Genomic DNA, 22,827 nt, shown 5'->3' with positions numbered 1-22,827 from the left:
TTTTAATTTTTTTTTCAACATTTATTTATTTTTGGGACAGAGAGAGACAGAGCATGAACAGGGGAGGGGCAGAGAGAGAGGGAGACATAGAATCGGAAACAGGCTCCAGGCTCCGAGCCATCAGCCCAGAGCCCGACGCGGGGCTCGAACTCACGGACTGCGAGATCGTGACCTGGCTGAAGTCGGACGCTTAACCGACTGCGCCACCCAGGCGCCCCAGTTTTGATCTTTTATAAGAAAAATAGATGGGGCACCTGGGTGGCTCCGTCAGTTGAGTGACCGACTTCGGCTCAGGTCATGATCTCATGGTTTGTGAATTCAAGCCCTGCGTTGGGCTCTGTGCTGACAGCTCAGAGCCTGGAGCCTGCTTCTAATTCTGTGTCTCCCTCTCTCTCTGTCCTTCCCCTGCTCATGCTCTGTCTCTGTCTCAGAAATAAATAAATATAAAAAAAAATTAAGACCTAAATGTAAGACAAGAACCCATCAAAATCCTACAGTAGTAAATGGGCAGCAATATCTTCAACCTAGGCTGCAGCAACTTCTTATTTGACATGTCTCTAGAGGCAAGGGAAATAAAAAGAAAAATGAGCTATTGGAATCTCATCATGATAAAGAGCCTCCGCACAGCAAAGGAAACAACAAAACTAAAAGGCAACTGATGGAATGGAAAAAGATATTTGCAAATGACATATCAGATGAAGAATTTACCAAACTCAACACCCCCCAAAACAAATAATCCAGTGAAGAAATGGGCAGAAGATATGAACAGACACTTTTCCAAAGAAGACATCCAGATGGCTAACAGGCACATGAAAAGATGCTCAACATCACTCATCATCAGGGAAATACAAACCAAAACCACAATGAGATACCACCTCACACCCATCAGAATGGCTAAAATTAACAGCTTGGGAAACAACAGATGTTGGCAAGGATGCAGAAAAGGGAGAACCCTCTTCTCAGCGTTTGTGGGAATGCAAACGCTGATACTCTGTGCAGATACTCTGGAAAACAGTATGGAGGTGATCAAAAAATTAAAAATAGAACTACCTTAGACCCAGCAATTGCATTACTAGGAATTTATCCCAAGGATACAAAAGTGCTGATTCAAGGGGCACAGGCACCCCAATGTTTATAGCGGTACTATCAACAATAGCCAAATTATGGAAAGGGCCCAATGTCCATCGACCGATGAATGGATAAAGAAGATAAGGTATACACACACACACACACACACACACACACACACACACAATGGAATACCGATGAATGGATAAAGAAGATATAGATAGATAGATACACACACACACAACACACACACACACACACACACACATATATATATATATATATATACACACACACACACACACAATGGAATACCACTCGGTGATAAAAAAAGAATGAAATGCTGTCATTGGCAACAACGTGGATAGAAATAGAGGGTATTATGCTAAGTGAAATAAGTCAGTCAGAGACATTTTATTTCACTCATATTTGGAATTTGAGAAACTCAACAGATGAGCATAGGAGAAGGGAAGGAAAAATAAGATAAAAACAGAGAGGGAAGCAAACCAAAAGAAACTCTTTTTAAATTATTTTTTTTATTTAAATCCAAGTTAGTTAACATATAGTGTAATCATGATTTCAAGAATAGAATCTAGTGATTCACCACTTACATATAACACCCAGTGCTCATCCCAACAAGTGCCCGCCTTAATGCCCCTCACCCATTTAGCCCATCCCCCCTACCCAACACCCTGGCAGCGACCCTCAGTTTGTTCTCTGTATTTAAGCATAAGCGACTCTTTCTTAAATATGGAGAACAAACTGAAGGCTGCTGGAGGGGAAGTGGGGGGGGGGAGGGATGGGTTAAATGGGTGATGGGCATTTACTAGGGCACTTTTCAGGAAGAGCACGGGGTGTCTTATGTAATAGATGAATCATTGGGTTCTACTCCTGAAGCCAAGACAACACGGTATGTCAACTAACTTGAATTTAAATTTAAAAAAAAGAAGAAGAAAAATAGAGGTGTGCCTATTTGTCTTTGGATCAGACATAATTGATGACTTCCCATTTTTATGAGACAGTTTACAAAGTGTTATAGTCTGGAAAACCCAAATTATGCAAGCCAAAATAAATTACAACAAAATTAAATGTTTTTCCTAATCTGTTTTAACTTGTGCCGTTTTTTGTTTTTTTTTTTACAAAATAAAGTTTTGAAGAATCGGCTATTAGAAATGTGGTAGTTTCTTGAGTTTTAGTTTCTTTTGCTATTAAATTTAAGTGACAAAAAGTGTAATGTTTTTTATTAAGAATAAAATGATTATCTGTGGGTTATAGGATTGGGATGTTTCCTATTTTCTTCCAGGTATTTTCTATATGTTTTCCCTTTTTATCTCATCTACCTTAATTCTTCTTCTTACGCCCTATTATTTTGGAGGCACTGCAAATTTAAACAATAGAGACCAGTGATGTGTGTCCCATACTTGAAGCAGTCACTGGTTAGTGGGTAAAATTGGCTATACCTCTGATTCTCTCCGTATCTTATTTTCTTCATTTTCAAATGGTGATATTTATTAATGTATGCCTTTTCCTTCTTTAATGGAATTCATTGCCTATCAAAACCCTGATATCATAAAGATGAAAAACGTATCACTAAAGGATAAGAGCCATTCCTTTTCCTTATCAGGGCTTAGTGCCAACTTGAATAGTTGTAAAAATAATTTCTTGTTCAGGCACAAGAATTCAATTACTGTAATGTCAGCCTTGGTGCAGCAGGACACCAACAAAATAGAGGAATTTAGCAAATAGCCCTAAATTTAACTTACTCTATTCCACTGCCTCTTTAACTTTTACTTCTCCTGAAAATGAATGAATAAATGCACAAACAAGTGAAGTCTGAATCTGAGTGTGATCTATCCATCCACACTCTTTTTTTTTTTTATTTAAAAAAAAATTTTTTTTAACGTTTATTTATTTTTGAGACAGAGAGAGACAGAGCATGAATGGGGGAGGGTCAGAGAGAGGGAGACACAGAATCTGAAACAGGCTCCAGGCTCTGAGCTGTCAGCACAGAGCCCGACGCGGGGCTCGAACTCACGGACCATGAGATCGTGACCTGAGCTGAAGTCAGACGCTTAACTGACTGAGCCACCCAGGCGCCCCCATCCACACTCTTTATGTACACCAAGATGAAGTGCATGTGAAAATGCAATATTTGGAAAGTGTCAGACAGAAAAATATTTTCTCTAAGCTAAGGGAAATAGTACTTGGGATACTATAATCCATTTTGTTTATGAAAGAAATTGGTCTGGATTGTAACGAGGTCAGCCCAAGTAACCACATAAATTTTTCTTTTTTCAAAAAAAATTTTTTTGAACATTTATTTGTTTTGAGAGAGAGAGAGTGAGCACAAGCAGGGGAGGGGCAGAGAGAGAGAGGGAGAGAGAGAATCTGCACTGTGAGCATAGAGCCCGACGTGGGGTTTGATCTCAAGAACTATGAGATCATGACCTGAGCCTAAACCAAGAGCTGGACACTTAGCCAACTGAACCACCCAGACACCCTGACCACATGAATTTTTCAAATGACTTGCCATGCATTGAGAACTGAAGGGAAATGAGTTGCTTAGATACAGTATACTTTACTAAACCAACAAATAGCAAATCAAAGAATTTCCTATATGAATTCCATTTTATGGGAATCTAACAGGGCTTACCTTCTGATAAGGATGATTGCCAAATCAATTACTAAGAGCCCTAGTGATATTTCTCATAAAATTGAACCCTACAGCACTCAGTATAGATTCCCTTTTGCCCTATGACTTAATATCCTGGGTTCACTTGAATTTTTTAGAAATTCCCAATCCATGGAACACAAAAGCTAGAACATAATGGTTGCTTCCTTAGCTCCCATGTTATTGTCTGTTCCATATCCCATATGATCTTACTACAAATTTTCCAATTTGTTATACATTACTGGAGTTCTCAATAACATTGTAGCAATATCGATCTAATCCTAATAGATACTCTTATTTCTATCCAATTTAAGTGTGTATTTATTTTTTTTAATGTAGATATTATATCTTATTTGACTGGCTTTCCTCCAGAAGTTTCTCATTAATTATTAATTTAAAAAAAGGAAGTACCTTCGCTCAGACTCTTAGTTCAAATAAAGTTAACCACCTGTCTCTCCATTCCATTTGCTTTTCTTCCTGCATCAGTCACACTGGCCTTCCTGATGTCCTGAAACACTCCAGATCTGCTCCCATTTACAGGTTTTGTTGTTGTTGTTTTAATGTTTATTTATTTTTGAGAGAAGAGAGAGCACTCAAGCAGGGAAGGGGCAGGGAGAGAGAGAAAGACAAAGGATCCCAAGCGGGCTCTGTGTTGGCAGCAGAGAGCCCAACGGGGCGTGAGATCTTGACCTGAACCAAAGTCAGACGCTTAACTGACTGAGCCACCAAAGTGCCCTGAAAGGTTTTTGTCTTTACTCTTTCCTATTCCGCATTCCAAGGTCGCTCTTCTCAGATGTATTTGCCAACTCCTTCTTCTGCCTTCAGGCCATCTCATCAAGGGGCTTATTTGTCTACTCTATAATTGTCCATGCTCCCTGACACCCCCTAATCCATTCACCCTGCTTTACTCTTTTCCATAGCACTTATCACCATTTGATATATACGTATTTATTTATTGTTCAATTTCTTACAAGAATCTAAGCTCCCCAAGGTCAGGGACTTTTGTGTGTTCACTTCCTTATCACAAGTGCCCAGCATGAACGAAGCACCCAATAAACAATCACTCGATCCAGGAATGGAACCAATGATCACTTAAAAAATAATTTTTTTTTTACTTTAAAGCCAATAAATATTTAGCAGTAGATTAAAGGGGAAAAAAGCAGCATTTTCTACTCTTCAGTATTGCAAGGAAAAATTGGCATTGCAATAGGGGGTAACAAAATTCAACAGAATGATAAATAAGGTCATGCTGAGAAACACTGAAAATTTAAAGTTAGTCATAGGAGCCTTATTCTTCTCTCTCAAGAGATCTGAAGAGTGTTGCCGGCAGGATTCCCCATGCCAGCCGTAATAACAGTGACACACAAACCCGTTCTTCATGACCTTTACTGTCTTCAGTTTATCGGCTGGAGAAACGACGAATCTGAAACTCTTATTTAGGATGTATTTCTTAGCGCTGCTTTCAGGCATATGCAGATAGGCGGAGGACTCGGGTGCTTTTCGGACACACCTTCCATTATTGTTACATAGGCTTTGACTGCAGAATTTGGCTGCAGATGTCACATTAACTGCATAATGGCCCAATGGCCCTTGGATAGACTTTTGCACGGTTAAGCAGGCCTTCTGTAATAAAACAGAGATGCATTTAGATCACTCTTGAAGTGTGGTTCTTTTATACAGGTGGTATTAATACCTGGAGTTTTGTATTTGGTAAGGCTGAGGAGGAAGATCATCAGCATTAATATGGTATGGTTATTTTAAATTTAACTTTAATTGTGAAATACCTTCAACACTGATAACTTAATATGCAGAAACATTGTAGGTCAGACTTTGCTAAGACTGCATATAGCTATACCCTCTCTGGAAGCATTCACCCCATCTCCTTGCTTTAAATAGAACTCCAGATGTGTATCTCCCAGGCTTTATCCCTGAACCAATTGCATAGCCACCTACTGATGTGACGTCTCCACCTGCAAGTCTCACAAGCATCTCAAACTTAACACATTCCAATCTGATCTCCTGATCCTCTTCCCAGACTGCAACTCTGGCGGCCTTCCCCATCTGAGCATATGCCAGCCTCCGCTTTCCAATGCCTGAGGAGCAGAGCCCTGGGGGTGCAAGTTGCGTGCAAGGTGGGAGGGTGTCTCTAACCAAACACCAGCGACCCCTTATGCAAGAAAGAGCCAGTACCTATGTGGCAGTTGTTTGGGAAGAACTTCAAAAGACAAAAATCATCATAAATGCCCCAAATCAATAAAAATTACATTGCCCACTTTGTCTCCTTTCTGACCCAGTCTCCCACACCTATCTTTAAAGCAAATGAACAGAGAACTTGCCCCATACTTCTCTTCCCCATACCTAAGACCTAAGCTTGTGGTGTGGGGAGGAGGTGCAGGAAATGTTTACCCACATAATGATAGCAAACATGTACTTGGCACGTACCGTGTGAGACATATACTATTATTTCCCCCATTTTACAGATAAAGAAATTGTAAAGTCGATGACTTGCTCAAGTTCACATGGCTAGCAAGTGACAAAACATGAGCCCTGGGCCCCAAACGACCCGACTTCACGCCTCCTGCTCTTAACAGCCCCATTGTCCTAACTCATTCCATGCCAAATGATGTTTGGCTTTTATATGTTGGAGACTAGATGTTTTAATAACCGAAAATGAGACTATCTGTTAATACCTGGAAGTGAGGAAAAGCTACGGTTCAGAATTTTCACTTAGGCAATGTGACAGGTGAACAATAGATCATGCGAAAAGTTGGTTGTGAAAAATAATAGTTATTTTGTGTATGCATTACTAACAAGAGCAGATTGTTAATATAATACATATATTTTTCCTCCCACGAGCGTTTCTATCATGGATAATCAGGCAATAAAATACCATTTTTAGAAAAATCTATCCTCTTTAGTATGGATGAAAAATACTTATTTTTTAAATTTATTATTTATATCTTTCTCACATATAGATTATATCATTGCATCTACTGATCCCTGCAGAGTAGGCTTTATTTCAGTATCTTTTTTTTTAATGTTTATTTATTTTTGAGAGAGAGACAGAGACAGAGTGTGAGCAGGGGAGGAGCAGACAGACAGGGAGACACAGAATCCAAAGCAGGCTCCAGGCTCTGAGCTGTCAGCACAGAGCCCCATGTGGGGCTCAAATCTACCAGCGGTGAGATCATGACCTGAGCTAAAGTCGGACGCCCAACCGACTGAGCCGCCCAGGTGCCCCTCTTTTTTTTTTTTTCTTTTTAAGATGGAGAAACTGAGACTCAGAGAGGTGAATTAACTTGCCTAAGATTATACTTCTAGAATGTAAAAATAGAATTCTCCTTTAGGGCTGTCTGATTCAAAAACGTATGCTCTTTCCACACTACGACTTAACCACGGTGGCTGCCACAGAGTAGGTGTTCAAACAATGTTCGTCCCCATACTCTTTGAACTTCATTAGAGTCATCTGAGCAAATAATCATTCGGATCTAATGTGAAAAATCAAAACAAAAACAATATCTAGAAAATGTTCAAGATGCTGACGGAGAAATCACTGCTTACCTTTGAATCAGAGTATTCGTATCCTCCCCACAGTATTATTCCTGCCGCTCCCAACGCGGCACTCTCACCAATTGTATGTACTAAGTCTTCCTAAAAAAGAGAAGTATCACAAGTAGTTTCTGCCAAACTTAGTCATTGACATTTCAGTGATAAGACTTAACTCATCGATTGTGGTAAAAAACACATCGATAATGTTATCCTTGTTTCTGAAACAAAGCACTGTAGAGAATTATTAGAAAAGGCGATTCTGCCTTGGTGACTTTCTTTTATTTGATAAATATTTATGATGTTCCAGACAATATACTAGACACTGAGAATGTAAAAATGGAATGGATTCTAGTTCCTGTCCTCAAGGAAGCACTTTAGTGTGATGGTTGAGACAGACATAAAGACAACTAATTATAATTTGCTGGAACTCTCAACTCTGATGTTATACTACCTCTAACCACTGAACAATAGTAATTTAAAAAAAAAAAAAGAACAAAGTTTGCTGTGATAAAAAAAATGAAGTATAGTATAACAAATTAAGTTCTATACTGGCCTATTAGACATATAGATTAGAGGTACTGCTTAATGCTACATAGAAGAGTCTGGAAAAGCTTTCTTCAGGAGGTGAGATTTCAGATATGTCTTTTGAAATGAGTACAAATTTCATAAGATAGATTAGAGAGAGCAGAATTTGGTGTACAGTAGAAGAATAAGGGCAGAGGTTCACATGTAGAAAAGAAACATAGTCCACCCAGAGAACTGCTGTAACTCCTGTGGTAAAGCACAGGGGACTGGGGAAGAAGGGAAGGCATCTGAATCTTTGTATATAAATAGGATCTAAATACAAAGTCTTTTAGGCTATTTTAAATTATTAGGACTTGACTACAAAAAAAGTTTTAGTACTGGAAAGCCACCAATTTGCAACTTTGATAGATGCTTTTGGCTGTCACATAACACATGTATTGGAAGGGGAAGCCAAGAAGATAGCAAGGGGCATCCATTAGGAGATGATGGACACTGCTCAATGAGAAATGATGAGGGTCTCAACAAAGGCCATGTCGGTCCTTGCAAAGCAGAGGGGCAGACTGAAGAGTGATTTGGATGGATACCTATTAGATAATGAAAAGAGAAAGGAGCTTGACTCTCAAGCTGGGTGACGAAGTAGATTATAATTCACCAAGACAAGAAACGGAGGAGGTTATGTTCACGTTTATAGACCAAGAGCAAAGGAACGGGGAATAAAGGAGGATGAAACAGAGAGATGATAGATGAAGGAACCTGCATTCTTCCCTTCCCTCCGAGGTGTGGAGAGCCAGAGATCCAGTGCAAAGACACAGTATTCAAAAACAAGGTTGAGAAGATGACCACGCCACAGCAAAACTTCCCTGCATTACGAAAACCTCCAGTAACACTAGTGCTTGTGGTCTGCAATTTATCTAGGTAATACCAATAGAAAGGAAATCATCCTTCTATTATATTGCACTGTTATACTAATATCACATTCCTTAAATATAAATCAAGTCACTCACTTAAATTGAGACACCTCTGAAAGAATATATCAAGCAAAGCTGACATTTTAAATTATTTCATTGAAAAGTTATGTTATGTAGACAATCGGTAAGAAAGACCCATCTCATTTTTTGATATGTGAAGGCAACAGGATAGGATTAAAATGCTTCAATATAGGGGGACCTGTGTGGCTCAGTCGGCTGAGTGTCCAACTCTTGAGTTTGGCTCAGATCACAATCCCAGGGTGGTGGGATAGAGCCCTGCTTAAGATTCTCTCTCTCTCCCCATCTGCCCCCCTCTATAGCTTTTGATGAGTCGAGTATGTGGTCTATTGATTTCCAAAGTAGAGCTCAGAGATGATACGTAGCCCATAATTTATGGCAGATGTCTAATAGTACAAAAATGGGACAGTTATGAAAAAGACTTTTATTAAAATGTGGTTCATCTCATTCTCTCATTTTCTATCAAAAGAAACTATCTCACTGGACTATTATCAGTTTCTACTGTTATTATTATTAGTAACATATCATGTCTGACACATTGTAGTCACTCAATAAATAATTTTGGAATGAATAAATGTAACCTAGTCTTTTCCCAAAAGGATTTGAGAAAGTGACATGATTCGAAAGATCTGTTACTTGAGGAATATCTTATCAAGAAGACTGCTAGGTATGACTGACGTCTTCAAATACCTGAAGAACTGACTTTTCAAAGAAGGATTTGATTTATTCTAGGTTACACCAGAAGGTAGAATTAGACTTAATGATGTGAATTATCCAGGGGCAGAGTAGACTCAACATACTCAAGAACTTTCTGGGAATTAACATCGTCCCAAAATGGCAATTTTTCTTCTGGAATAGGGAGAGCCCATCAAAAAGTGTTGAAGCAGAGGCCAGATAAGAAAGAATCCATGTTTGGGTCAGAGGTGGATTAGATAACTCTGAAATCTTCCAACTTTTTGTCAAGACGCTAATACTCTTTTCCTCCTAAACATATTGAATAAACAACCCATTACTGAGTAATCCTCAACGATATAAATGTCAAGTCTAATCAATAGCGTTTGGGTCAATAGATTTTATTCTAAAATATTTGAGGAATAATTGATACTGCTTTTAAATGCCCTTGTCTCAAACATAAGTGGTCTAATAAGATAAGCTGTGTATTGTCTATCCAATGGCCCTGTGTCTGTGTTGGGCATTGGAATCACAGAAATGTGAGCCACAGGTATGGATGGAGATTTAAGGGTTTTCTTATCTAGTCATCTACCCAGTGATTGAATCCCTACAATAATGTCCTATCTAAATGACAATCTAGCTAAAGCTTGAACACTTCCAAGTGTCTGCAAACTCATTATCTTCCAAACAAGCTCATTCCCACCTCTTTGTTCTTCCTACTTTGTATTATTTCTAAGGCAATGTCTGTTTGCATAAACCACTTTTAATGCCTTGATATTAGCCACTAGATCACATTGTAGTCTCTTAAATATAAAATTAATAGAATCTATGTTATTTTCAGTGAACTTAATTAAAACATAAAAATGAAATATAACAAAAACTATAATTGATTAATACTTTACCCAAGCTTTATTCTATACCTTTTAGATTTGCAAAATTGGTGCTACTCTTTTATATTAAAAAGCTGATTCTGAAATTGCTCCAGGGTTAAAATTAATCTGTTACATCATTTAACTCAAGCTTGACAACTATTCTACAGGAAAACCCTGAAAATGCTAAGCTGAAAAGAGTCATCATCCAAAAAACTAGGTAAACATCATGGGGCACCTGGGTAGCTCAGTTGGTTAAGTGTCAGACTTCAGATCATGATCTCACAGTTAGTGAGCCTGAGCCCCACATCGGCTCTCTGCTATCAGCATAGAGCCTTCTTTGGATCCTCTCTCTGCCCCCTGCCTCCCTCTCCCTGCCCCCTGCCTCCCTCAAAAATAAATAAACATTTGAAAATACATACATACATACATACACACATAAAAACTAAATAAACATCTAATTGTCAGTGATATTGTTTCAGAACTGGATTGACATTTGAAGAAATATGTACCTTTAATAATAAAATAGTGTTCTATTATTAAGGGTAAATAATTACCCTAAAACATTTTTTTCACAGATTTTGTATACTCATTGTACCAAATTTCCATTTTTTAGGTGAGTGACTACTTTTTCTTACCTGTGACAAAGCTTCAAGACTATGCAAATAAAATGGTCTGGAAAAAATAAAAACTGGCAAAATATAGTCATGTCTAGCCATCTCAGCGATCCTTATGGCTTCCCTAACTCGATAATGAACAAATTTCAAAGCATTTAAACTTGACTTCAATATTTTATCCAAATATATTGACGTATAAAGTGCTGTACTTTTTTCCCATAGCCACTGGAGTTGGTCATTGCGGGAAATTTCATCATTTGGGCATTTACCTGTGTAGATCTGTGGGTTTGTCCTATAATCATAATTGTAGCAGTCTGGGTAGAGATAAAAGCCCCATAAACACTTTGGTCTCATTTCTAAAGCCAATGTGAGAGTGGTGTTCATAAAACTCCTTCCAGCACTTTCGAATTCCTGTTGGGCAATTGTTTTCACTTTCATTTCTGACCAATCAGGATGGTGGTTTCTAGTGAAGGCTAAGGAGTGGTTTTTATATATTATTCTCTTGCCCCAATTTCTATCCCATTGGGGTTTCCAGCTTTCCCAGTCGATGACAACAAGACCTTCCGATCTCCACCAAGAGACAACTTTTGCAATGTCATCAGCTGTCTTCCTGAGGTGTTTAGAAAGACTCATATTCTGTGGTATCCCTCCATTAAAGGATTTTCCATCTTGAGAGAAATAAGGATAATACCCTAATTCATTTGGATAAAATATGGCAATTGTTGACCCCCTCTGAGTCTCTACAGGATTTGCTATAATATTAAATAATGGGAGATTCAAATCCACGTTGAAGAAATGTTGACACTGCATCGTTGGGGCTGCCCAGAACATGTTGAAAGGTTGGTTCTTGATCACTGGGGGCAGTACTGGTTTGAGGACTGAATGAGTGAACTTGATCAAGGGCAACAGCACTCCCGACCATGCCATCCACAGGTTATACATGGCTTGTAGTTTTCACCATTACAGCAGTCTCCTTAAAAACAAGAAGAGGAAAAAAATCAGACACAATGGAGTCAAATGTCCCTTTAGTTTTACACTACGCAGGGAGTAGCAAATGAAGTAAACTCACAATGGTGTTCAAGCTGTTCTTTAAATGGTAGAACAATTTCTTTTTAAGACTTATAAGGTTTATTGCTCTCTAGGATTAATTTATAGTTTCATTTGAACCAAGGGAAGAAAAATGAGGCTTTTTAAAAAAAAAACACTGAAAACATGAAAACAAAATCCAGTGAATAAAAACTAAAGTAAAAGTTTTCACACATATTCTCAGCTATGCCAACTGTACATGCTAGATGTTCTGGCTTTAATTTCTTACTATTCTGACTACATTGATCTACACCATCCTGTACAGACATAACTTTGGTTGTAAGGGGAACTAGGAATGGATTGCCCTATCTCCTTATTGATTACTGGCAAAGTGACCAAGGGCATGCCCTGTTGAAAATTAACAAATGTTGATATTTTAACAAATATTAACTAGAATAAAAGAAATAACAAATGATACCACCAGTAAGCAATACCTTGCTTGCTATTGGAAATTCACTGGCCTCAAAGATGTGTTTGTCCATTGGTTTTGCTTCATTTTGTCTATTTGTAAAAGATAGCAATCACCTTTGGAATTAGCATAGGCTAAAATAGAAAACATACATGGCATTTACCTGCTGTTGATTATGGATTCGGTGCTATCTTCTCTCAGGTATATAAAGAAGCCTAAAAACCTATTAGTTCTTTAACTTCATGGTTTTCTCTTGAAGAAATTGGGCTGTATTTTCACCAGTTATATCTCAAATGAAACCTGGCTCTCCAAACCCCTTCTAAATAGTCAGTTGACCAAAAACTGCCAAAGAATCTTCCCAGAATACAAGGACTGCCTAATAAATGATGCATTCCAGCCAATGAGATCTCATTCTGCAAGCAGCAGAGTTGAAGTTATATATCCAAATTATTTTATCATGTACATATTTTTTTATATAAAGGAATCACAAATTTTTCTCTGATGTAATTAAACTCAGTATCTTTTTGAGAGTCATATGTTACTTCTTGTGTAGTTCTTGCTGTCTTTATTTAATATATTAAACTCAAGAAATGTTACCAACCAAAATCATGTGTTAACTCATAAAATCGCACCCTAAGATTGTAAAGACTTTGGCATTATCTTGGTCCCTAGTATGCATTTTATAATGAACTTATACTACAGTAACAAAATTATGCATTATTAAACAGTGTGAATTTTTAAATATAATTGTTTCCTCGTGATGCTTACTGAGATTTTATTCCATTTTCTAGCCATTTTTATTATTCAGAATATAAATCTGATCTAAATTTATTTATTTATTTATTTATTTATACATACATACATACATACATACACACGCATACACACACTTTGGGTTTTGTTCATTGAATTTGTAGGAGCGCTGACAACACAGACTCCATCTTTGGCCCGCCATCTTGTTCATGCCTATGCAATGACCTCCCTTGGGGCTACGTGTTCCAGGCCCCATGGATGCTAATGTAAGCCCTGACTGGAATGTGGGAAGACTTGCTCTGATCTCCCCTTAAATGGTGCACAGAAGGCTCCTCGTTAGAGAATCAGTAGAAAGCCTATCATGCACAGGTGGTGCCACTTTAGATAACTACCTTTTGATCTCACCACCATGCCCCTCACTCTATAAAAGCCGTGGGTTAAGGTCTGGACTAGGTGGAGGATAGCTCGGATCCCAGGCTGCTCGGGTCATTTTATGATCTAGGGGATTTTCTTGATTACAGATTTGAAGTGACAAAGGACATAACGGGCAAGTTGGCCAGGTTCAGGGAGTGATGTGAATTTGGCTCTATGTGAAGGTACAGAGAGAAAAGTACAAGTGATAAAAATAACCTGGGAGTTGGGGTTTTATGCATCAAAGGTGTGGTGGAGTGAGTTCTGATGGACTCTTAAAGGGAAGTAAATAATCTGTTTTAATGGTAACCTACTTGTCATTGGTATCTTAGATTTTTGCAGTGAGAAGTATTAGGGGGCAGGGCATCATTTGCCAATAGCATTCAGAGTTCTGTGAGCCTCTTTTTCAATTCTGCCAAGAACTGTGTCAAAGGTGAGAAAGATGTGGTTTTATCATGCTTTTGTTATACATTTTCTTCCACTGAAATGTAAACTTATTAAGATGGTTCTAAATATAGGTGTGTGTGTGTGTGTGTGTGTGTGTGTGTGTGTACTTAAAGTCCAAATTCATGTGTGATTGGGGATTTCATTCTTTGCACTCAATGACAGAAAATCTTGTGGTTTTTTTAACATACGATAAAATCACCAGTCACTCTTTATTATGACAATGCATTATTAGGATCCAGTAAAAAAAATCTCTTTGGGGTTTACAACTTCAACAAGTTTAGGGGTGCCTGGCTGGCTTAGTTGGAAGAGTATGTGACTCTTGATCTCCAGGTTGTGAGTTTGAGCCCCACGTTGAGTGTAGAGATTACTTTAAATAAATAGATAGATAGATAAATAGGTAAATAAATAAATGAACTAAAAACAACAAGGTTTTATAGCTATACTATAGAGCCTCTTAAAATATATTGTGGGGGATGCCAAGCAAAGATGAAATTTACTCTCAAGCCAAGGTCTTGTTTGCCTGATAATTGGAGCCCTGTTGAAGGCATTCAAATTGGTTTTGTGTTTTTGCTTTTGTTTTACCTGCAGGTTATTTATGGTTTTTATTTTCTCAGAGAAATAGTAATAGTTTTCCAAAAAAGAAAGAAGATGATTAAATCAGATTAGACTCACTAGAGTGTTTTGCTCACATTCACCTGTATTTCCAATTTTGAATAAAACGACAAGCTAGGTCAATTTCAAATTATTTAAATGTCTGTACCCAAAGAAAAGGAAGTAACAAAATTTCTCTAAAAAGCTTATGGGGTTTTATAATTTTTCCAGAAATAAGTAGGGAAATTGCTTTTTATCATATAGGCTTTAAATTTGGGGAAAAGAAATTATATGAACTGTTAAGAGGTAAACTGAGGCATATTAAATAGTTTGAGTTTATTTGAGCAAAAGCCAATTTGAATGGGGCAGCACCAAGCCAGAAGTGCTTAGGGAGAACTCTACTGACAGGAGCTCTGGTAGAGACTTTTATAGGGAAAAGGTGAAAGCAAAGCGAGACAATTATTTTTTTTAATGTTTATTTATTTTTGAGAGAGAGAGAGAGCCAGAGCATGAGAGGGAGTTGGCGCGGGGGGCGGGCAAAGAGAGAGGGAGACACGGAATCATGAAGCAGGCTCCAGGCTCTGAGCTGTCAGCACAGAGCCCGATGTGGGGCTGGAACTCACAGACCTTGAGATCATGACCTGAGCCAAAGTCGGATGTTTAATGGACTGAGCTACCCAGGAGCCCCAGAGCAGGGCAATTATTGATTGGCTATAGCTTAAAGGTCTAGCTGGCTGTAACGTGTTTGTCTTTAGGTCTCAATTTTGTTATCTTGAGACGTTAGATTTTGGTTTGCTTGGCCTGTAGGCCACCACAGCTTTAGAGCCACTTTAGAACAACACTAATATTATTCTCCCACCAAAATGTCCAGGGGCAGAGGTACGTATAGAACAGCCATAGGACCACCAACTAAAGGAGTGCCTATGGAATAGCTGGACCAACTTTGTCCCTTCCCATTTCTTAAACACAAGGAGCACTTGGCTGAGGCTTTTAAACCAAACTGAAGCCTCGAGAACTGGTCTCTAAAAAACGCTGGGTGGAAAGCTCCAGCCCTCTGAGCACAGTGGCTGGTTCCCAGGTCACCAGCCCCTTTCCAGAGGTGCGTCTGAGGTCACCTCATTGACATAACAAGAGACACCTTTATCCCTCTGGGAGGGGGGGGGTACTTCAAGGGTTTTACTTATTTATTTTTTGAGAGAGTGAGTACACCAGCAGGAGTGGGGGAGGGGCTGAGAGGAAGAGGAAGAGAAAGGACACCAGCTGGCTCCTCTATGTCAGTTGTGGGACCCTTAACCGGCTGAGCCACCCAGGCACCCCAAGAAATTGCAAGGGTTTTAGGAGCTCTGTAACAAAAACAGGATGAAGATCAAACATATTTCTTATTATAAATCATAACATCATAGGTGGGTGCATATTTTGGATTGGGGCTGAGTCTTCCCGGTTTTTGTTCTTTTTATATAACAACCCTCTTTATCTTTTTTAATACTCTTTGTCAGGAAGCCTAGTTTCATATTAATATGGCTAGTCCAGCTTTCTTCTGCTTACTGTTCTCAAAGTACTATATCTTCTCCCTTCCTCTTACTTCCAGCCTTTCTGCGTCTTTTTACTTAAAAGGTTTCTCCCGGGGGTGTCTGGGTGACTCAGTCAGTTCAGCATCTAAGTCTGGATTTCAGCTCAGGTCATGATGTCATGGTCGTGACGGAGCCGCGCATCTGGCTCATGCTGAGTGTGGAGCCTGCTTAAGATTTTCTCCTCGCCCTCTGCCCTCTCCTGCTCTGGTGCACACTCCTGCTTGCGCCCCCCCCCCCCGCCCCCCCACCGCCCGTCTCTCCCTCTCTCTCAAATTAATTAATTAATTTAATTAAATGTTTCTCCTGCAGGCAGCATGCAGTTGAGACTTGTTTTAACCCAGTCTGACAACATCTGCCTTTTAACTGGTGTGTTTAGTGAGGAGGGAGCCTGAGGCAAGCTGACAGGCCGCAAACGCCCCCACCCCCAGGTGGGAGATGTGTTGATATTCCTCGGGCACTCCTGGCTGCCCGAGAACAAAGGAAAAGGGGGAAAACAAACCTTTAACTGATAGAGATCTCAGTCTGCAGGACCTGTTTCCACCACCCCTCCATAATGATGTGGGAAACAAAGGCAGGAGGAAATGTTAGAATTAAATCTCCTTAGAACCTGCGGCCCATTGACAAATACTTGAGGCTGGCAGAGTAAAAGGTTTCTCCAAGAACTCCCTGCTGTCTTAATGGTAATGCTTTGCTAGAGGGAAAAACAACCTTAGCTTGACAATAGCTAGGCCTCCAGTACCTTGGGAATCTTCCTTAGCATATTAAAATCTCACTGGAAACTTCTGAACTTTTCCTCCCCCAACCCCATAGTATACAACCAGTCTCTCCTCGTGGTCCCAGGACAGCTCTTTCTGCCCACGGATCCTGTCCTTGTGCTTCCATAAAATCACCCTTTTGCACCAAAGACCTCTTCGAGAATTCTTTCTCGGTCATCGGCTCCAGACCCCACAAACCCCATTATCACCCCAAAACCTCATCATTTAGCCCATTTGCACAAAATGTGATTATCAATATAGTTGATTTAAGCCTCTGATATTGCTACTTGCTTTCCTTTTATATCTTATCTTTTTTATCTGTTATGACTTTCTTGCCTTCTTTTGGGTTTCTTTAATATTTTTTGTCGTTCCATTTCATCTACTGGCCTCTTAACTGTATTTCTTTTTATTATATTGCTAATGTTTTGATATGCCCCAATTCGAGAGACCCCCCCCCCCCCCCCGAAAACAAACCACCAGAGTCCAGAGTCAAAGCCAAGCGGCAAGGGTCGTTTATTGCAGGTTCAAACCTGGTCCTCGGCGCACTCGTTGCCAGTGACGCTAAGAGGCCCGAGCGAGGATCTTACAGCTTCTTTTATAGACAGGCACAAACAAGTTAGGGATTTTTCGCGGTTACAGAGCTGTTATTGGTTGACATTTAAATTTGAACGCTCAGCAGAACTTGATTGGTTCCCTCCTTTAGGTCAGACCACAACTGGGCACGCCCTGGCTGGTTTTGGGAATGGCGGCGGCGGGGGGGGGGGGGGGGGGGGGGGGGGGGGGGGGGGGGGGGGGGGGGGGGGGGGGGGGGGGGGGGTTCTTTGCAGTTGTGAGTACACCTGGTAGTTTTTCTCTTAGTCTCTCATTTTGTTCTAAGACTAACATTAGGATCACTTACCTCATCAGTGTCTATTTACTATCGATACTGTCGCTATTCACACTTTACATTTTATACCCAACAGTTTGTTTCCCATTTTTCAATTATCACTTTCCACTTGACATTTTACATTCCCCGCTTCACAAATGTAATAACCTTACAACAGTGTAATTCCATTTACTCCCCTGCTTTTACAGGCCTAATAATTGGAAAGGAGAAAGTGAAACCGCCACACTCAGACATTATTGCTTATGCAGAAAACTCAAAAGGGTATATAAATTATTGAAAAAATAGAGCTTATCAGGTAGCTGGATATAAGATTAATATAGAAGTCAGAGGTATTTCTATCCACCAGCAAGAAACAGCTAGAAAACATAATTAAAGAGAAGATTCAAAACTTGTGCAAGACTGCTATGAAGGAAAGTTATATATCTTCACTAAAATATATTATAGGAGACCCAAATAAATGGACTTATGATTTCTCTACTCTTGCCCCTTTCCATAGGTGCATCCAAAGTCCTTGTGTGATCCTGGGCTCTCATTGACTCCTGCCTTCAGGAGCCTGCATGTTCTGGATACAAGAGCTGTGAGGTAAGAGGAAGCACTGTTTCCTCCCGCTGTAGGACCTACAATTCTCCTGTGGAATTCAGGCAAGCTTCTCAGCTACCTGGGGAGAGATAAAAGGAACAGTATTTAGTGGTCTGGAGTAGACTGCTGGCCACACAGAAAAGAGCAGGGGCAAAAAACCTTGAGCAAACTGACACAATAAGCCATAAAGTAAAAGCAGATGACCTTGAACAGAAGGAGTGCAGAGTGCTGATTATATGAGAATCTTGTCCCTTCCTCTAGGAAACCACAGGTAAAAATTGGAGAGGGCAATCAGTGTGAAATGTTGATCATCTACATGAGAGATCGGAGCATTGGCATTTTTCTGTATTATTTCACATGTGAAACATTCATCCTCAGTGGTGGATGAAGTCAGGAAAAATATGCATATAACCCTACTCATGCATTTCTTTAGAGAAACAATGTCATGTCATATATGCCATTTATTTCTGTGCTTTATTCATGCCAGGTAGGTGGTGGCTTGTGAGGATAATCAGCTAGTTACAGAGAAGGAAAAGCTATATTGTCTTAACATGTGTATAGTATAGTAGGAGTAAATTATGACCTATAGTATGAGGATAAGATGATTATATAAATAACCTACAAATTATGTGGAAGAAAATCAGTTTTGAATTGAGTCATACCCGGAATGCCATGTGAGTTCAAAACATGAAGACATCAAATGTGGTTTAAAAAATCTGAATAAGCTTGGAGCTGGAGGTGATATTTAAGGCTTAACTTACCAGAAGAATTTAGCAGGCTGAAATTGTAAAGGGAGTCCGGATGGAGGGGATGGCAAAAAGAAAGACAGTGGAAGAGAGACAAAAGGTATATATAAATGGTAACAGACATTGCGTTTTGAACTATAGATATCTCAGGTTGGTGACATCTAGCAAGCAGTTGGGAATTTTTCTATTGGTGTAGAATTGGGAATCTTCTGTGTTGAGGTGGTAGCGAGGAGAGAAATCTCTACAGGAAAGAGAGGAGACCTGAAGATAGGATTTTGAGGATCAGCTCAAAATCGAAGGAGAGAAAATATCCAACAACAGAAAGAAAAAATAAAAAGGACGATACCGCAGACCTAAAGATGAGGGGCCAGAAGCATTTAAGGAAGGTGATGAGCTGTGGAAGATGAATACCAAGAAAAGGCAACTTGCTGGGGGAGTTAGATGCTGACTAGTTTCAAACTATGCAGGGGCTTCTGACTAAATCAATTGAGTGGAGGCATATTGTTCCTTAGACTCAAGGTCAGTCTCTCTGTGCCCTCTTGGTACCTCTTGCTCAAGCTCCATCAGCTGGAGTGGAGGGAGGATTCCTTCTCAAGAAGGAAAGCTCGAATGGTACCAACCTCTCAACTTCGGGCTGCTCAAATGAATTTACTCCTGAAGAGCTAAAGGAAGAGACTGACACTCGATTCAGAGTCCTAGTACTTGATGTCTTCTAGTCCTGAAATAAGAGCAAGGTCGGTTTTGACAGATTTAAGAGAGAGGCGTAATATAGCAATAAACAATTGTAGACATTTCTTAATCCAAAAGATCTATATATTTGGAATAGCACTGAATCTTTCATGATTATTTATGAAGCCATCTCGCTTTTTCAAGCAGTTGAAAAACAGGTATTTGTTAATATTTAGTGTTGCCTTTAGTGTGTCTTTTGATTCTGTCTTTAACATTAAAGGTTCAGTATCAGAGAAAGATCTATAGGGTACTCAAAAGTAACACACTTAAGCTCTACTCTTTTACAGGGAAGTCTTTAAAAAAAGAAAAAAACAAAACAATCTTCCCAACCTAGGCTCCACAATCTGGGTTACATTTTAAATTTTAGATTAATAAGATGGGGTGCCCAGCTAGCACAGTCCATGGAACGTGCAACCCTTGATCTCGGAGTTGTAAGTCTGAGCCCCATGTTGGGCACAGAGATTGCTTAAAAAAATAAAATCTTTTTCAAAATGTAGATTAATAATAAATGTAGCTCAAGAATACACAAAATAAAGTAGATGAAACTTGATGTGTTGCTTAAATCAAAAAGGTAGTGGACGCAAAAAGTAAGAGTTCAATTTAAATTTAATTAAACAGAGGATTCTCCGAAACAGAGAAGGTGTTTGGTGATGTGTAAAAATAGGAAAGCTGTCCTTTAAAAAGAACATATTACCTGAACATATGAAAAGGTTTACAGTAGAGGGAGTTGTGGTGAAGAGAGGGATATGCTTAAATTTAGTTTTTCCAAAAGTCCATATGGACATTTAAAATTAGAATTATCAAGCAAAATATATATATATTATTTTATATAATGTCAGAAACTTCTGCAACAAGCATCTGGAGAAATCTTTATTTTTAGAAGTTTCAAGCATTACACTGGTTGCTTTGGCAGTAGTCATACTTGGAAATTACATGCTCAGTTTTCCTCTCCCAAACTCATCAATCAGCAAAATCATTCCCCATCCCCTGGGGAGGGATAAGAGAAGAGGCAGAAAGAGAGAAAAGTGTTTCTCCCATACTATTCTGGAAATTCCTTCCCCTCAAGGATACAAAATGCTGGGGGGAAAAAAGTGCTCCCCTAACACCTTGTCTATAGGGTGACCTGTTTGTTGGGGACAGTCACAGTTTATACCCACTGTCCTCAGGCGATCATTAGTAGTGACACCTTTTAATTCTCAAAATGGCCCAATTTAGACAATAAATTATATGGACACTCTACATATATAGCAATTACCCAGTGTAAATTCAAGAGACCCATAAATTTCCAAGACTATACTTTCAAGGATCATCTCTACAGTTTGTTACTAGAGAAGTTTCTCTGAAAGTATAGAGCTCCGGAAACCACCAGCAGGAGACACAGCAATCTCTCCTGAGCCTAGAGCCGATTCTCGGTGTTTCTGCAACTGCCATTCACCATTGATACTGGTTCTTTTCTTCTTTGGGAGAGCAAGAGGGAGAGGATGCAGTCTGAAGAAAGAAAGAGACAGGGAGAGAGGAAGGAAGGAAGAAGTTTTATAATACTTTCTGCTCAGCCTACAAAATGGAGAAATATGAAATCACAAAAAAATATAAAATCAAACATGTAATAAAATTGACGAAATCAATTAGATTTGATAGTATGATTAACTTTATATATGAGTTAGTTTAAACTGCTTAGAAATAAGCAGTTTTTGTATATTTTTAAATTTTAATTGTAGAATTGTTAGCCATCTTCATTCAACCGATTTGTACTTTATTCATTCTTCCCGTGAGAGAAAGGCCTCACACAATCATGAGTTCAAGCTAATGAGTGCACTGGAATACTTCATCTATTTTTGAGAGAATATTAAGGTCCACAGATAGAAAATAGACCAAAATCCCTTTTCTGGGTTAATAATTCCCAATGCTATTTCCATCCCTCCTCAGTTCCACTTAACTTTGAGAAGGTTTTAAAAATTTAGTTTTAAAAAATGTTCATTGGTTTTATGAAATTTTTTCAAGTGCAGGGGCACCCAGCTGACTCAGTCAGTAGTGCTAATGATTCCTGATCTCAGGGTTGCAAGTTCTAGCCCCACATTGGGCATAGAGATTACTTAAATTTTTTTTTCAAGTGCCTCAGTATGGAAGCCAGAAATGAATGAGAAATAATATGAATAAATATCATAATTGATTATATTCTTATGAGTCAACAAGGGATAAGGAAATAAGGGTGTGTAAAGGAAGATTAGTGAAGCCCATTTTTCAAGGAGTTTATAATCTAGTGGATGAAATAGGCATAGAGAACAATGTGGCATAATAAATTATATTTCAAAATAACATTGAGGGACAATTGGGTGGCTCAGTCAGCTGAGCATCTGACTTCAGCTCAGGTCATGATCTCATGATCTCATGGTTCATGAGTTCAAGTCCAGCACCAGTCTCGCTACAGTCAGTGCAGAGCCTGCTTCAGATCCTCTGTCCCCTCTCTCTATGCCCTCCCCTCTTAAATAAAATAAACATTTACTTATTTATTTATTTTAATGTTTGTTTATTTTTGAGAGAGAGAGAGAGGTAGAGAGAGGGAGACACAGAATCTGAACCAGGCTCCAGGCTCTGAGCTGTCAGCACAGAGCCTGATGTGGGGCTTAAACTCATGAATCATGAGATCATGACCTGAACTGAAGTCGGACCCTTAACCAGCTAAGCCACCCAGAAGCCCCAATAAACATTAAAAAAAAAGTAACATTGAGATTTAAAGTGGGTGAATATTACACTAGAAAGAATTTTTTAAATGCAGAGAACTGGAGTGACTACAGTCTAATTAAATCATAACAGATAAGACTTATTTGATTTTTTAAAAGCTTTTTTTTTTAATTTTTTTAACGTTTATTTATATTTGAGACAGACAGAGACAGAGCATGAACAGGG

The 22,827-nt window shown here is 39.1% G+C and overlaps 1 protein-coding gene and 1 pseudogene across 1 annotated transcript; one reads left to right on the top strand and one right to left on the bottom strand.

Moving 5' to 3' along the window:
* Window positions 1–4,827: 4,827 nt before the first annotated feature.
* LOC122486473 (hyaluronidase-4-like) lies at window positions 4,828–12,793 on the bottom strand. Its single transcript, XM_043585859.1, has 4 exons — window positions 12,616–12,793; window positions 10,979–11,930; window positions 7,301–7,390; window positions 4,828–5,362 (listed from the first exon to the last, which is right to left on the bottom strand). The coding sequence occupies exons 2-4, from the start codon at window positions 11,897–11,899 to the stop codon at window positions 4,916–4,918; spliced, it is 1,458 nt and encodes a 485-aa protein (XP_043441794.1). The 5' UTR covers window positions 11,900–11,930; window positions 12,616–12,793; the 3' UTR covers window positions 4,828–4,915.
* Window positions 12,794–21,207: 8,414 nt separating this feature from the next.
* On the top strand, window positions 21,208–21,412 carry LOC122488879 (annotated as a pseudogene).
* The last annotated feature ends 1,415 nt before the right edge of the window (window positions 21,413–22,827 follow it).

Source organism: Prionailurus bengalensis, chromosome A2, assembly GCF_016509475.1.
Source record: "Prionailurus bengalensis isolate Pbe53 chromosome A2, Fcat_Pben_1.1_paternal_pri, whole genome shotgun sequence".
Classification (NCBI taxonomy): Eukaryota; Metazoa; Chordata; class Mammalia; order Carnivora; family Felidae; genus Prionailurus; species Prionailurus bengalensis.
The sequence above is the reverse complement of the archived record's forward strand: the minus strand, read 5'-3'. Positions and strand labels throughout refer to the sequence as shown.